The 12,006-nt window shown below is 38.4% G+C and overlaps 1 protein-coding gene across 4 annotated transcripts in view; it reads right to left on the bottom strand.

Moving 5' to 3' along the window:
* The window catches only part of RASGRF2 (Ras protein specific guanine nucleotide releasing factor 2), a 112,577-nt gene that overhangs the window by 48,219 nt on the left and 52,352 nt on the right, over positions 1-12,006 (bottom strand). For 2 of the 4 annotated variants that reach the window (XM_057383675.1, XM_057383674.1), the window contains exons 9-13: positions 11,352-11,470; positions 6,678-6,838; positions 5,643-5,709; positions 4,693-4,829; positions 1,283-1,365 (exon numbers count right to left, since the gene is read on the bottom strand). In XM_057383675.1, coding sequence (XP_057239658.1) covers positions 1,283-1,365; positions 4,693-4,829; positions 5,643-5,709; positions 6,678-6,838; positions 11,352-11,470 — 567 coding nt within the window. Of the gene's footprint in view, positions 1-1,282; positions 1,366-4,692; positions 4,830-5,618; positions 5,710-6,677; positions 6,839-11,351; positions 11,471-12,006 lie in introns of all 4 variants that reach the window. The other 2 variants (XM_057383672.1, XM_057383671.1) reach the window with 1 other exon arrangement.

The following is a 12,006-nucleotide window of genomic DNA, read 5'->3' on the forward strand; positions in this document are numbered from 1 at the left end:
AAAACACAACAACAAAACAAAAAACCCAAACCCAAAAAAAACCCAAAAAAATAACTCAAAACCAAAAAAAAACTAAAACACAGAAATCTTGTTTCTTGTTTCTTAATCTGGGCCCTCAGAAAAGTGGGAAATTTTTGTTTGTGTCATCCAAAGACATCTGACTCAGAAAGTCAATGCATGCTGCAAATCAGACAAAAAAAATTTAAGAAAGAAAGCACCAAATTTGTGCCTGGGCAAAGATCCTGTATGCTCTTTAGAACTAATATTCCTTTCTGCAGGCACTGGCACTCAGTGTCTGTGCTTTGAAAGGGGACAAATTCTTCAAATGTACTTTTTAAAACTCAGCAGGTGACATAAGTGTTTACACATGGAGAGTTGTTTCTTGAAAGCTGAAGACAATAAAATGCCTTATTTCCAGGGATCAAAGACATGTGCCCTAACAGTGTTCCCAAATGTTTTCTCTTTCCCATTTCTAAACACAAAGAGAAGAGAGGGAACAACTACAAAAGAGGCATTTGATAAACCAAGAAATGTGACAGATAACAGTGAGAAAGGAAATAGTTTTCTGTCTATCCCTWTGTTTCATTCACTAGTATTTATATTGGATACTAAAAAGTAAAACTCATGTAAWTTGAGGTCGGTAGAAGATCCAAGTTACATTGAAAATTTTGAATCACGTGCTGAAAATGTCTCATTGGAAATAATAACTACTTATTGCAATAAATAATTGAGAGAATCCAAAGGTGAGGGAAGCAGGTTTCTAAATAATGTTGTTACTTTGAGGTGATCAGTTAAAATTATGRCACAAAATAATTTTTAAAGAGAAATATCAGAGAGAACAAAAACTTTGCCTAATATAATACCTTTGAAAATGGAACTTGTCGACCATCACACTTTAAAAAAATCTTTAATATAATTATGAGTGATATGACTGAGAAAAGCTGACTGAGAACAAAATCATTTATCTGGGCCATAACTAATGCCAACTACAGAAAAAAATAGAAAAATCTGTGCTGTGATCCAACACTGTGATTTGGAAGTTCACCACTCTGAGTGATCCTGACAATTCCAAGAAAGAGATTTGAAAATAAATGTTTTGGGATATAGAATCTTATAGAATAGTTTAAGGAATCTTATAGAATCTATAGAATAGTTTCATTCAGCAAAAATGGCAGAAAACAAATAAACTAAAAGTTTGCATTTTCTAAACACATGCTTTGTTTTGTTAATTTTTTTTTACCAAAGAAATACAAAAATCTATTTTGTCCACTGTTGCACTTACTTGATCATATGTGGCACTGTGACTTTGGAGTTTTCTTCAAACACTATTGTCATTAATCCATTGCACCTTATATTATCAATGCACTGTGAAAATAAACATTGAGAACTGTTAAAATCGAAACACAGGGAAAGGGGATTGATTCCCATGTTTTCCATATCCCTCTAAGCTCACAGCACACTTTTGTAGGGTACAGCCTGATTAAGACAAGGTATTTTCACAAATGAAAAGCAGTGGTGCAAGAATTAGAGTCGACATGCTTCTCTAGCCTTTGACGCTCAGGGTATTCAGTTCAGCAACCTTTTTTTTCCACATGATTAAGTATTTTGAGTTGGAAGTGATATTTCCTTTGAAGCTCCGTTGAAAGGGAAGAAAATTCATTACTTCTAGTATTTCCTGAATGAGTGTAAGCTTGAAAAGTCAAGACCACAAGACAGTCAGAATGCTTTATACTCCAATGGGTACAGTAATACCTTAACCTTTACTCTGTGCAAAAGACCAGAGGGGAATATAAAAAGCTTCCAGAAACACACTTGTAAAAACAAACTCAGGTGGTGCTCCTTGTGAAACAAAGCTGTGAGGAAGCTGCCCAAGCACTCCCAGCAAACTCTTGTATAAATGTTTTGGGTTAGGGAGTGGGAGATAACTTCCATTGCACTTTTATGTAGTTCAGATGTGCCCAAAGGAGGGAACAGAGTTTGGAAGGGTCTGGAGCCCCAGGAGCAGCTGAGGGGCTCAGCCTGGAGAAAATGGGATCAGGGGGGACCTTGTGGCTCTGCACAACTCCTGACAGTGTAGCCAGATGAAATGTTTGCACCTGGGTGGTCAATACAGTGACCATTTAGCAAAATCATTAGGCTATAGAAGGGCACAATCAAAAGCACAATAAACATTAACCAGGGAAGGAATAGAAGCTACACTCCATTGACTCAAAGCCTCACAAATTAACAAGTTAGGCCACCTATGCCAGCCTTTCTCATCACCAGGCACACCAGCACCAGCTCAGCAGGCAGTCAGTCACAACTGTGGGGTCACTGCCCACCAGGGACCACCAAAGACACTGCCAGGACAGAGAACACTGCTGATGGGAGGGAATGKGTGTTAATGACCTCAGGGAAATGTTACCATATCAATGTTTGTTCTGGGAAAACCTGAGTGTACACGTAAAACACAGCCCAAGAAGAGGAACCTTTCTGTGCTCAGCACACACGGTATCTCAGAGCAATGTTCCCTCATGCACCCAGCACTGAATGAACAATGGCAGCTTCTTCGTGCTGTATTGCTGTTAGGGACACTTATTTTTACTGATTTTGGTGCCAGGAGGGGGCAGCCAGAGGGGATTTGGGCTCTGCTCCAGGGAACAGGGACAGGAGGAGAGGGAACGGCCTCAGGCTGGGCCAGGGCAGGCTCAGGGGGGACATCAGCAGGAATTTGCCCATGGAAAGGGTGCTCAGGCCTTGGCAGGGGCTGCCCAGGGAGCTTTGGAGTGCCCAGCCCTGGAGGTGTCCAGGGAAGGGCTGGAGGTGGCACTGAGAGCTCTGGGATGGGGACAAGGTGGGCACAGCTGGGACACCGTGGGCTGGCAGGGATTTTCCACCCTCAGTGACCCTGGGATTATAGGATTCTCAGATAACTCAGCACCACCAGCCTTGTGCATGGAAGTCAACAATTGTGACAGAAGATCAGGTTTACATGGTCTGCAACAAGGACCTGCTACCAAGCCCTGCAGCTCTCTTGTGTTTATAATACTTTACTTTTAATCATCAAGTACAATACACACACATATATACATACAAACATGCACACATACATACATACATACATACATACATACATACATACATATAAAGATGATCTCCTATCAACAGTAAAAAGGAGTTTCAAAAATTACCACATGCATTTATCTTAACGTCAAAAACACATGCAGCTTTCTGCCTTTGGAACATTTCATAGCAGAGCAATGATTGATATTGGATTGCTCAAACCTGACAATCAGAGGCCCCTTCAGGTTTAGATTACATCTACAGCTGTACATTTAAAATATCATCTACGTAGCTATATGTGGTTTTCAATTCAGGTTTCTAAGATTATTTGGAAAGTGAAGCTGTAATAATTCACAGTGTAATTTTCTGAAATTTTTACCTAAAACCAGTGAGAAAATACATTTAATAGAAATACATCTCTCCTTCTTGAATTTGAAATATTTCAAAGAAGCCCTTAGCACCAATCATCACACCAGACGACTTTTTAGTTTATTATAATTTAAGCTAAGAATGGACTTATTCCTGTTCTTAAATGGTCTTTCTGCCCCAGCAAATAATTCCAATAATTTTGCACGTAATGGAACAACATTATTCACTGAAAATCTGTTTTGTAAAAAATTCTTCAGTCAGGCCTGTCTGTAAGACAGCAGGCTACAGCTCATACTGTATTTTGAGATTTTTATTTTCCTATTTTTATGCTTTCAAAAATGTTAATCCAGCACAAAGTAACTGAGAATACTTATTTTTAAGCAATTTCTACTCATTATGATGCTGATTCATCTAGAGATGTTGTCAGCAATGATAGCAGCTTTGAAAATGCATCACATTCCACGCAGACAGATTAGAGATATTTCTCTAATCAACTATTTCTCTCTTTTAACAGAGGATAAATTAAATTAACAGAGATTAGGACCTGCATTCAAAACTATGAGAGGTCTTGTTCTTGTTCATGTGTAAAAACAAACCACAAATAGCCTTGATTTAGCTCTGATTAGCTGGAAGGTCAGATTTTTTTTTGGTTGCATTCATTTTCTTTCCACAAATAGATTATGATAGAGTTTGTCTATTATGGTTTTAACTAAAAGCAATAAAAATAAATAAGAACTTATCCCTCATATCTAAAAATTTTAAAATACCCTTTTCCTTAACTCACGACATAGACAGTTCCTGCACACTGTCAGAATGTTCAGCAACTATTTATAATGATTTKTTATTATTCACTTTTGTTGGAAAAAAAGAGTTTATCCCATTTTCTTACTTCATTATTGATGTGATGTGATATCATTATCACTCTAGGACTCTCAGGTGATTTTTGATCTGTATGAAAATCATGAACAAACCAGTATTATCCTACTTAAATCAAAATATGTTTGTGAATGGGCTCTCCTTAGACATAAAATTATTACCATTGGATTATGTTTGCCCGTGGGCAATTTTGAAATTTATACCCTATCTCTGTCATTGAGAAACACATTTCACTGGTGAGTGAGAAGCAAGGACAGAATTTTGAGGAGAGCAGGCAGCACTAAGGGCATGTCATACATAACACACAAATCAAAAGTATTCAGCATCCCTCTCTTAACTGGTTTTCAGAAACACAGAATGAATTCAAGTCTCAACACAAGCAAGGTGAAGAAAGCACTGAGGTACCTGACTGATGTCACTGGTCCACGCTGCTTTCTCCTGCCGTGATGGGGCTAAAAGGACAACAGTGAAAGGAGGAGCATCCGAAGGCTCCACTATCAGCTTGAAATCCAGGTGTCCAAACACCTGCCCAGAGCCTTTTGCTTTACAGCCAGAGAGGGAGAAAAAAGGTCACAAYGTGAAACTTCAGAGTATAAGACAAAGAAAACAGCAGTTTCATTTAAAATTACAATTGCTTTAAAATGTCTCCCTGATAAAGAGCAAATCCAATTATGTACCCAAAACTCCATTCTGYTGTTCACATATGCCAAGTACAAAAATACTGGGATTTGCTATACATTGCTCTTAAAGAGTTTCTTTGAACACTTGGATGCTAATACACCCTCAGCACTCTAGAAGCATCACTGAAATTAATGAAACTACTTTCACAATTCAAGTGCAAAACTTGAGAAAATGCAGGATGGAAGCCAAAAGGAATAACAATAAAATCAGCCCCCAAGACTATGTTTTGTTATTCCATTTGAACAAGCTCACTGTCCAGATTTGTGAGAAGCCTGAGACAAAAAGCTTTCCATTAATTCTTCCAATTTACTCARCCCCTGAGTGTTTCGGAAAGCCAATTATGTGCTGCTCCTTTTTTTTTTTTTTCCCCCCAGATGCTCTGGGTGAACTTTTATACAAAATCAGCAAATAATTTGTCACATTTCTCCAGCCAGCCCTCTTGAAAATCCAATAAAGGATACCAACAGCAGGAACAAATATAACATAAGAGCCCCCATCCGAGCCAGCACATCCATTACTGAACATCCATCCTACTGATCCAGTTTAGCACTGTATTCCACTGGTTTAACAAAAACACATCTATTTGCTCTTATGAGAAACAAAAAAAAAAAAAAGGGTACTAATTTTAGGAAACTAGAAACTATACTTACTACTGACAGCTGAATTTAACTTACAATCATCRTCACTGGCTTCTGTCTCCTCGACCAGTGTGCACTCTATTAGAGACAGAACACCACCTGTCTGTGGAAACAAAGCACATTTTACAYAAATTTTGTCATTTGTTCCCATTTCTCACAGGTTTCTTTTTAAGCTTTGATCTACCTTACTCTACTTTACATTACTTGGAGTTTTAAGGAGGATACATCAATTTCTTGATGCACACTTTTTCCTTAAAAAAATAAAACCCAGACAGATTAAATATGTTTTTCTTAATCCAACTGATGAATAGTACAATGTACAAAACTTCTTACAGTTTTACCACACTGTAATTTATGTCACATACAGACTTGTTTACAAGTTCAAAAAAAGTTAACTAGCATTTAATCTTCTGAATTTAAGTGAAATACATACAGGAGTTTTTAAAGGTTAGACTCTTTATTTTGCAAAGTACTTGAACTATTTAAGAGGTGCAAAGTGAGAAAGCACATGAACATTAATAACATCTTGATATGTCAAATTAAGATTCTATTCAACATAATCAACTCTGTGAACTACCAACATCCCTTTACCCTCAAGCTAGCATTATGAAAGCCTGATTCTCAACAAATATAACTAGATTGTTCTTAGATGACATTTTAGTTTAAGAGAACATGCTGTTCAGGAAAACAGAATTGAATTTGAAAATTAATTTTATTAGAGCTCTGGAAAATCTTCTTTGGCAATTCTGCGGGGTTGTACTGGCTGATTTATGCACTGAAAACTGACTGAAATTCAGTGCTACATACACTGAATTTATTCACTACTTCAAACAAGTAGATACATCAATGCCTTGTTTCTAATCCCCAGTTTACTAGAATTAACTGGGTCTTGAAAAAGAAATTTGCTGAATTCTATTATTTTCAATAAAAAGCAGTTAAATAGTGAGCATCACCCCAATTTTGTTTAGAACCACTAATCCAAAGCTGAGGATAAAGCCATGAAACAGTAAAATGYTAACATTTCACCAAAGATGTGTTTTCATTTAACAAAATAAATCATAAAGTCCATACCTTGAGAAGGTGCAGTTTTCCTCCTGAACTCCTTGTACAAATTAAAAAATGTTTTGTAAACAAGAAGCATTGTCTTTCTCCTTCTTTCTTCAAAGACAACGAGCCCAGGCGAACTTTRCTAAGCTTTCCCCTCTCAACTGAGGGGACTTGGATAAGGGAACCTGGTAATAAAGATGCAAAGTTTACTGTATTGTAGTAATATTTAGCAGACAGAGCTTAAGTTGTTAATTCATTGAATGCCATTATGTTATTTAATGCAGCTCTTCATTCCTGTATCCAATGTATATCAGCATCTCTTTTAAGCGCAACTCAATCAGTTTTTTATTGCACAAATTCCCTTTGTTTCTTATCATAAATAGACTCAAACCAGTACAGTTTAGACTAATACTTATGTACATGGCAGGATTCAATTCAGGGCTGGCTGGGCAATGAAACACACGGAGGCCATTGATCAGAAAATGCAGCTGAACAGCAAACACCACTCTGTAGACAGCCACTGCACTTGCAAGAGAAAACACACTTACAAGTCATGGAGACAGAGAAAAAAGGGAACGTTTTGAAGGAAAAGGGTTTGTGTATGTGCGCGTGCCTGTGTGCAAGAGAGATGGAAATGAAGCATGGATGGAAATTTCTYCTTCTCATCCTGTACTGCATAATTGTCAGTGCTCCACAGCCCATCTGAAATGTGTTACCAGTAAAACACTCCCGAACTAAATTGAACYTGCTTACATAAGTCTGAATTTGTGCTGTGCAGAGCTCCAGACTGGGGACAGCTCTGCTGTTTCACATCTCAGTCTCTGACCAACTTTTCCAGATTGATACCACCATGTGTATCACCTCCAAATTTGGAACAGGAGTTAAATTTGGTGGTGAAGTGCAACTCCTTTGTATATTAAATAGAATGATTTCTACCATATAACTTGCTGTTAGCAGACAGGGCAGCCAAGAGACCTCCTAAGCTCATTCCCACACATCTATCCTCACTATTCCCTTACACTGGCTCACGGCTTTTCCAGCATCAGGTATTAAAACAGCTAAACCAGCAGGAAACTCATGCTAGCAAAAGACAGCTGACTTAGCTCCCTGACAGAGGCATGGTCAAAAAAGCACCAAAAAACTGATGATGCAAAGGGAGCTTCAGCAGCAGAACAAGCAGCACGAGATGGCACTGACCTGCCTCTTTCAGATACAAACCAGCACAGCTGCATCAAAGCTCAAAGTAGTGGCAGCAYCCTGACACAGTGCCAGCCTAACAGAATTATCCTTGAAATATTAGATTAGCARTTCTTACTTTATGTTGTCAAAAGAATTATCTTCCTCAAAGTTCACATTTGCAGTCTTAAATAAACAAAAAGAAATTACAGTAACTGAGAAAGCTTCTACTGAGCTACATTTTTTCCTACACTTAGCTCTCTCTATATATTTAATTAGCCTTAAGTTATTAATATATAAACTTCTATTGACACAGGAAAATACACAGCAGTAAATTTGCCAGAGAACAGTGTTCTCTGACAGACATTTCACATTTACACTAAACATGTATAATATGACTTGGGTCACCCCAACAGAACCGTGGAGTAAAGTTATGCTCTAGAATTTTGCAGAAGAATTTGTATAATTTCAGGTTCACTTAAATTCTGACCCAAACCCATAAATATTTATAGGCTGTTGTGCATTTTCCCTGGACAAACAGCTGACCTGCCTCGGCTGTGAGAGAGGGGGAGGAGATAATTTCCATGTGTTGGAACAGTGACATTTCCATGTTACACTGACTGTCCCTCAAACCACATTGCAAGGCTAGCATGTTCCAAAAAACTCCCAGCCAAAATTGCCAGTGTGCCTTTAACTCTAAAATTCCATCTATACATTTAGTGTAGCTATATTCAATCCATACATTTTCTCTCCACTTTGCTTAGTAGTGTAGTATTAACTATAAATATGATATGCTTACAGATGCAAGCCTACAGGTAACTTTTATTTGCTTATTTATTTGTATTTATTTTCATTAGAATGCTTTCAGGACTATCACAACCTCCTCTGCTATAATGGGCTGAACGTTAATATTCTTGTATGGAGCTGAAAGACCATTTAATAAAGTAAAACACAGCCAACCTCTTTTTAAAAGCAGAAAACAGAGACTGCATTTTCTCTCTTTCATGTTTACAGGCAGGAGCACATCTCCTATACAAACTGCACAGCTGACATCAAGCAAGGATCCTGTGCATTCTCATCAGGCTTTAGTGGTTAACAAAACYGGGCATTGGCTCTAGCACAGATTTCCTCTTAAGGAAAAGAATGGTCACAACTGGCCAATGTACAGATGCAAAGAGCAAGTGAAGCTAATTTTAGAGCATTCACCAGCAGTATAGTTTGGACAGCAGTGTAATCCCAGGAATTTTTATGCAGCTACAGGCCTAGGCACTTTCAGTAATTCAGTGCTTCAAGAGKCATTCTCTCAGCCTTAGTTCAATGCAAGGAACATAAAATGCTGGGTTTATAAACAAACCCAAACATTTAGAAGTCTACATTGAGCTGCCTCATTTACCAACTCAGTCTGGAGGTTCTGGGGGCTTTTTACTGGTTTTCTGTTGTTTGTTTTTACTGTTCAGAGGGTCAAACACTGGAAGAGGTTGCTCGTTCAGGGGGGCTGTGGAGTGTCCTTGGAAACAATCRAATCCTGACTGGACAGAGCTGAAAGCAATCTCTTCCAGCTGGTCCCTTCCAACTTCAGCAATTCCATGGTTTTGTGGCTATGATGTCTTTACAAGCAGAGGTAAACTCATGGCAGAAACATCAGTGTTTGTAGGCATTAAAGGAGCTCCACGTGCCCAGTTGTTTGGATGTCGATCGATTTGAGAGTACCTGAGTGTACTTTAGCCTCACAAACAAAATGTTCCTCACTTGTTTGTGCACCTGACTATAAAAACTGTACCAAAGTAAGAGACAAGGAAAATCAGACCCTAAGAAACTTGAAGAATTCACAATCTGCATTGCAATACACTGCCAGGGAGAGTTCCTGTGCCCTCAATGTGTATACAACTCAACAGAATTAATCTCTTCTTAAAAGATAAAGTCTGTAACACAGACAAAGTTGTAATGAACATCCACAGAAAAAGCCTGGACAAAAATAATGGCACTTCTCTCCTGTTTTAAACTGAAGAAGAGGTTTCCAGTACCCATCCACATTAATCCACGCAATAAATGGAAGCCTAATTGAAATTAGAGGAGATGGACATCACCACCAACATGACCCCTCTGTCAGACATGAAAGGAAAATGGGCTCCATTACTTCATTTGCTTTATTCAGATTTCTGCCCTTCCACAGAATCACAGGCAGTGGATGTCCCACAAGATAAACTGCTACAACCTTCTGTAACACACACTCTTGTCCACTGTCTTCAGACTATATGCCTAGAAATAAATCTGAATTTAATTTACTTACAGGGCTTGTCCTTGGTCTAACACTCCAACAGCAATTTGTTCAGACTGATTCCCACAGAAAAAAAATTCTCAGTTTTACTGATTAAACAGTGGGTAYACACATAAAATATTACCAGTCAATCTTAAGAGAGAAACCCCAATAAATATACAAATATTTGTGTTACATGCTTGAATAATTTTGAAAAAAATTCTAAAATTTAATTACATCTCATGGTACAAGTCAACCTAGGATAATAGGATAGCGCAGTAACTTTTTGGCTGAGGATGTAAAACAACTTGTTTCTTTTCCTCAAAGCCATATTCATAACTCTTAAAACAYCTCAGAGATAGCAAATGCATATATTTAATGAAGAATCAAGTAAGTTATAGTGACTAATGTGAAAACAATATTGGAAGTTATTACAGAAAATTTCATAATTTGGCCACAGAACTACAGAAACAGCATAAAATGCATTTCAATATATATATAWAATATATAGAAAGCCTGTTAATTACCACCTCTGACATGAACCCATTAAATACCAGATGTTTTGCTGAAGTTATCTGGAAAAGGTTTCATGAAGGGTTGCACCTAAATTATATTTCTAACCTTTCCTGAGTATATTTAATGCTTTTCAGCACAAAGAAGCAAAAACAGACAAAATCCTACACTACAGATCTGTAGTTAACTGTGTACAAACCCAGTAACTAGCATTAAGAGATAAAAATGACATAAATGGGAGAAAAATAAGCATAAACCTTAATAATAAAAGTAAACCACACCAAATAAAAATCATAACCAATCTGCAGTTCCTGGCAAAAACTGTCCCTTATTTAAAACTGAAGAGTTACTCTAGCATAGTTTTTTTGCAACTTAACAACAAATTCCACTTCTGTTATAACTAATTTTCAACAGAAAGAGTTTTAAAACTGCCATCAATAGACAGAAAGGAAAAGAATCCTGCTCTTCCCCTGCTCCATCCCTTTGGGACCACAGTCCAGGCAGAATGTACATCACTGTCCCATGGGGGATTTGCCACTCATGTGCTGCTGATTTTCATGGTTCCTGAAGAGAACAGCACGGAACTGAGCTCCAACCACAGCCCAAATTTCCTGTTTTCAGAGCATTTTGTGACTGACCCTGCAGGGAGCACTGTCAGTGCCCAGTGCAGTGGCCTGTGTGACGATGGCAAGGTGACCCTGCTGCCTGGAGTGCAGTTTTTCCATGATTGCACRGGCAGCAGAATGTCTTACCTTGGCGAATAAAGGTCTGGCTGGTATCTAGCAATATGTCACAGCCCTCCACTATGGTYCTCTCTATGGCCAGGTTCTTCCGGATGTTTTCCGTGTCACTCACCTCGTCATGCATCACTCTGTTGGACACAAAGCAAAATGTTCTTTCTCTCCCCAAAATGTGCCTCACACATGTGCCTGTTTTCTCTTACACAGTGCAGACATKCACCCTTCACCACCTGCTGCAGAACAAATCTACCCACTCAGTGCCCAATCCCTCCAGAGCAGGCTTCTTGCATTTTTTTTTTTCTCTGCTTTTCAAATAATTCTGGTGATAATTTTGATTTTTCAGCAGTGGAGTCAGTTTTGCCACTTGTTTAGCCACTATTCCTGAACACATCTGACAGATGCCACCAAGCTACAAACATTTCACAGCTGAGTGAGCTTGATCTTTCATGGACTGGGCTGCCACAAACAGGGAAGTGCTGCCTAGAACTGTGTAGGGCATATTGTAGAGTTCCTCTCCATGGCTTTAGGGTCCCACTTTGTTTCTGCTTCATCTTTACATCTCAATGTRTCAGTCCTTTCCTTTCCTTTCCTTTCCTTTCCTTTCCTTTCCTTTCCTTTCCTTTCCTTTCCTTTCCTTTCCTTTCCTTTCCTTTCCTTTCCTTTCCTT

This window comes from Malurus melanocephalus, unplaced genomic scaffold (genome assembly GCF_030028575.1).
Source record: "Malurus melanocephalus ecotype Western Australia unplaced genomic scaffold, MMel_1.1 scaffold_651, whole genome shotgun sequence".
In the NCBI taxonomy this organism is placed as follows: Eukaryota; Metazoa; Chordata; class Aves; order Passeriformes; family Maluridae; genus Malurus; species Malurus melanocephalus.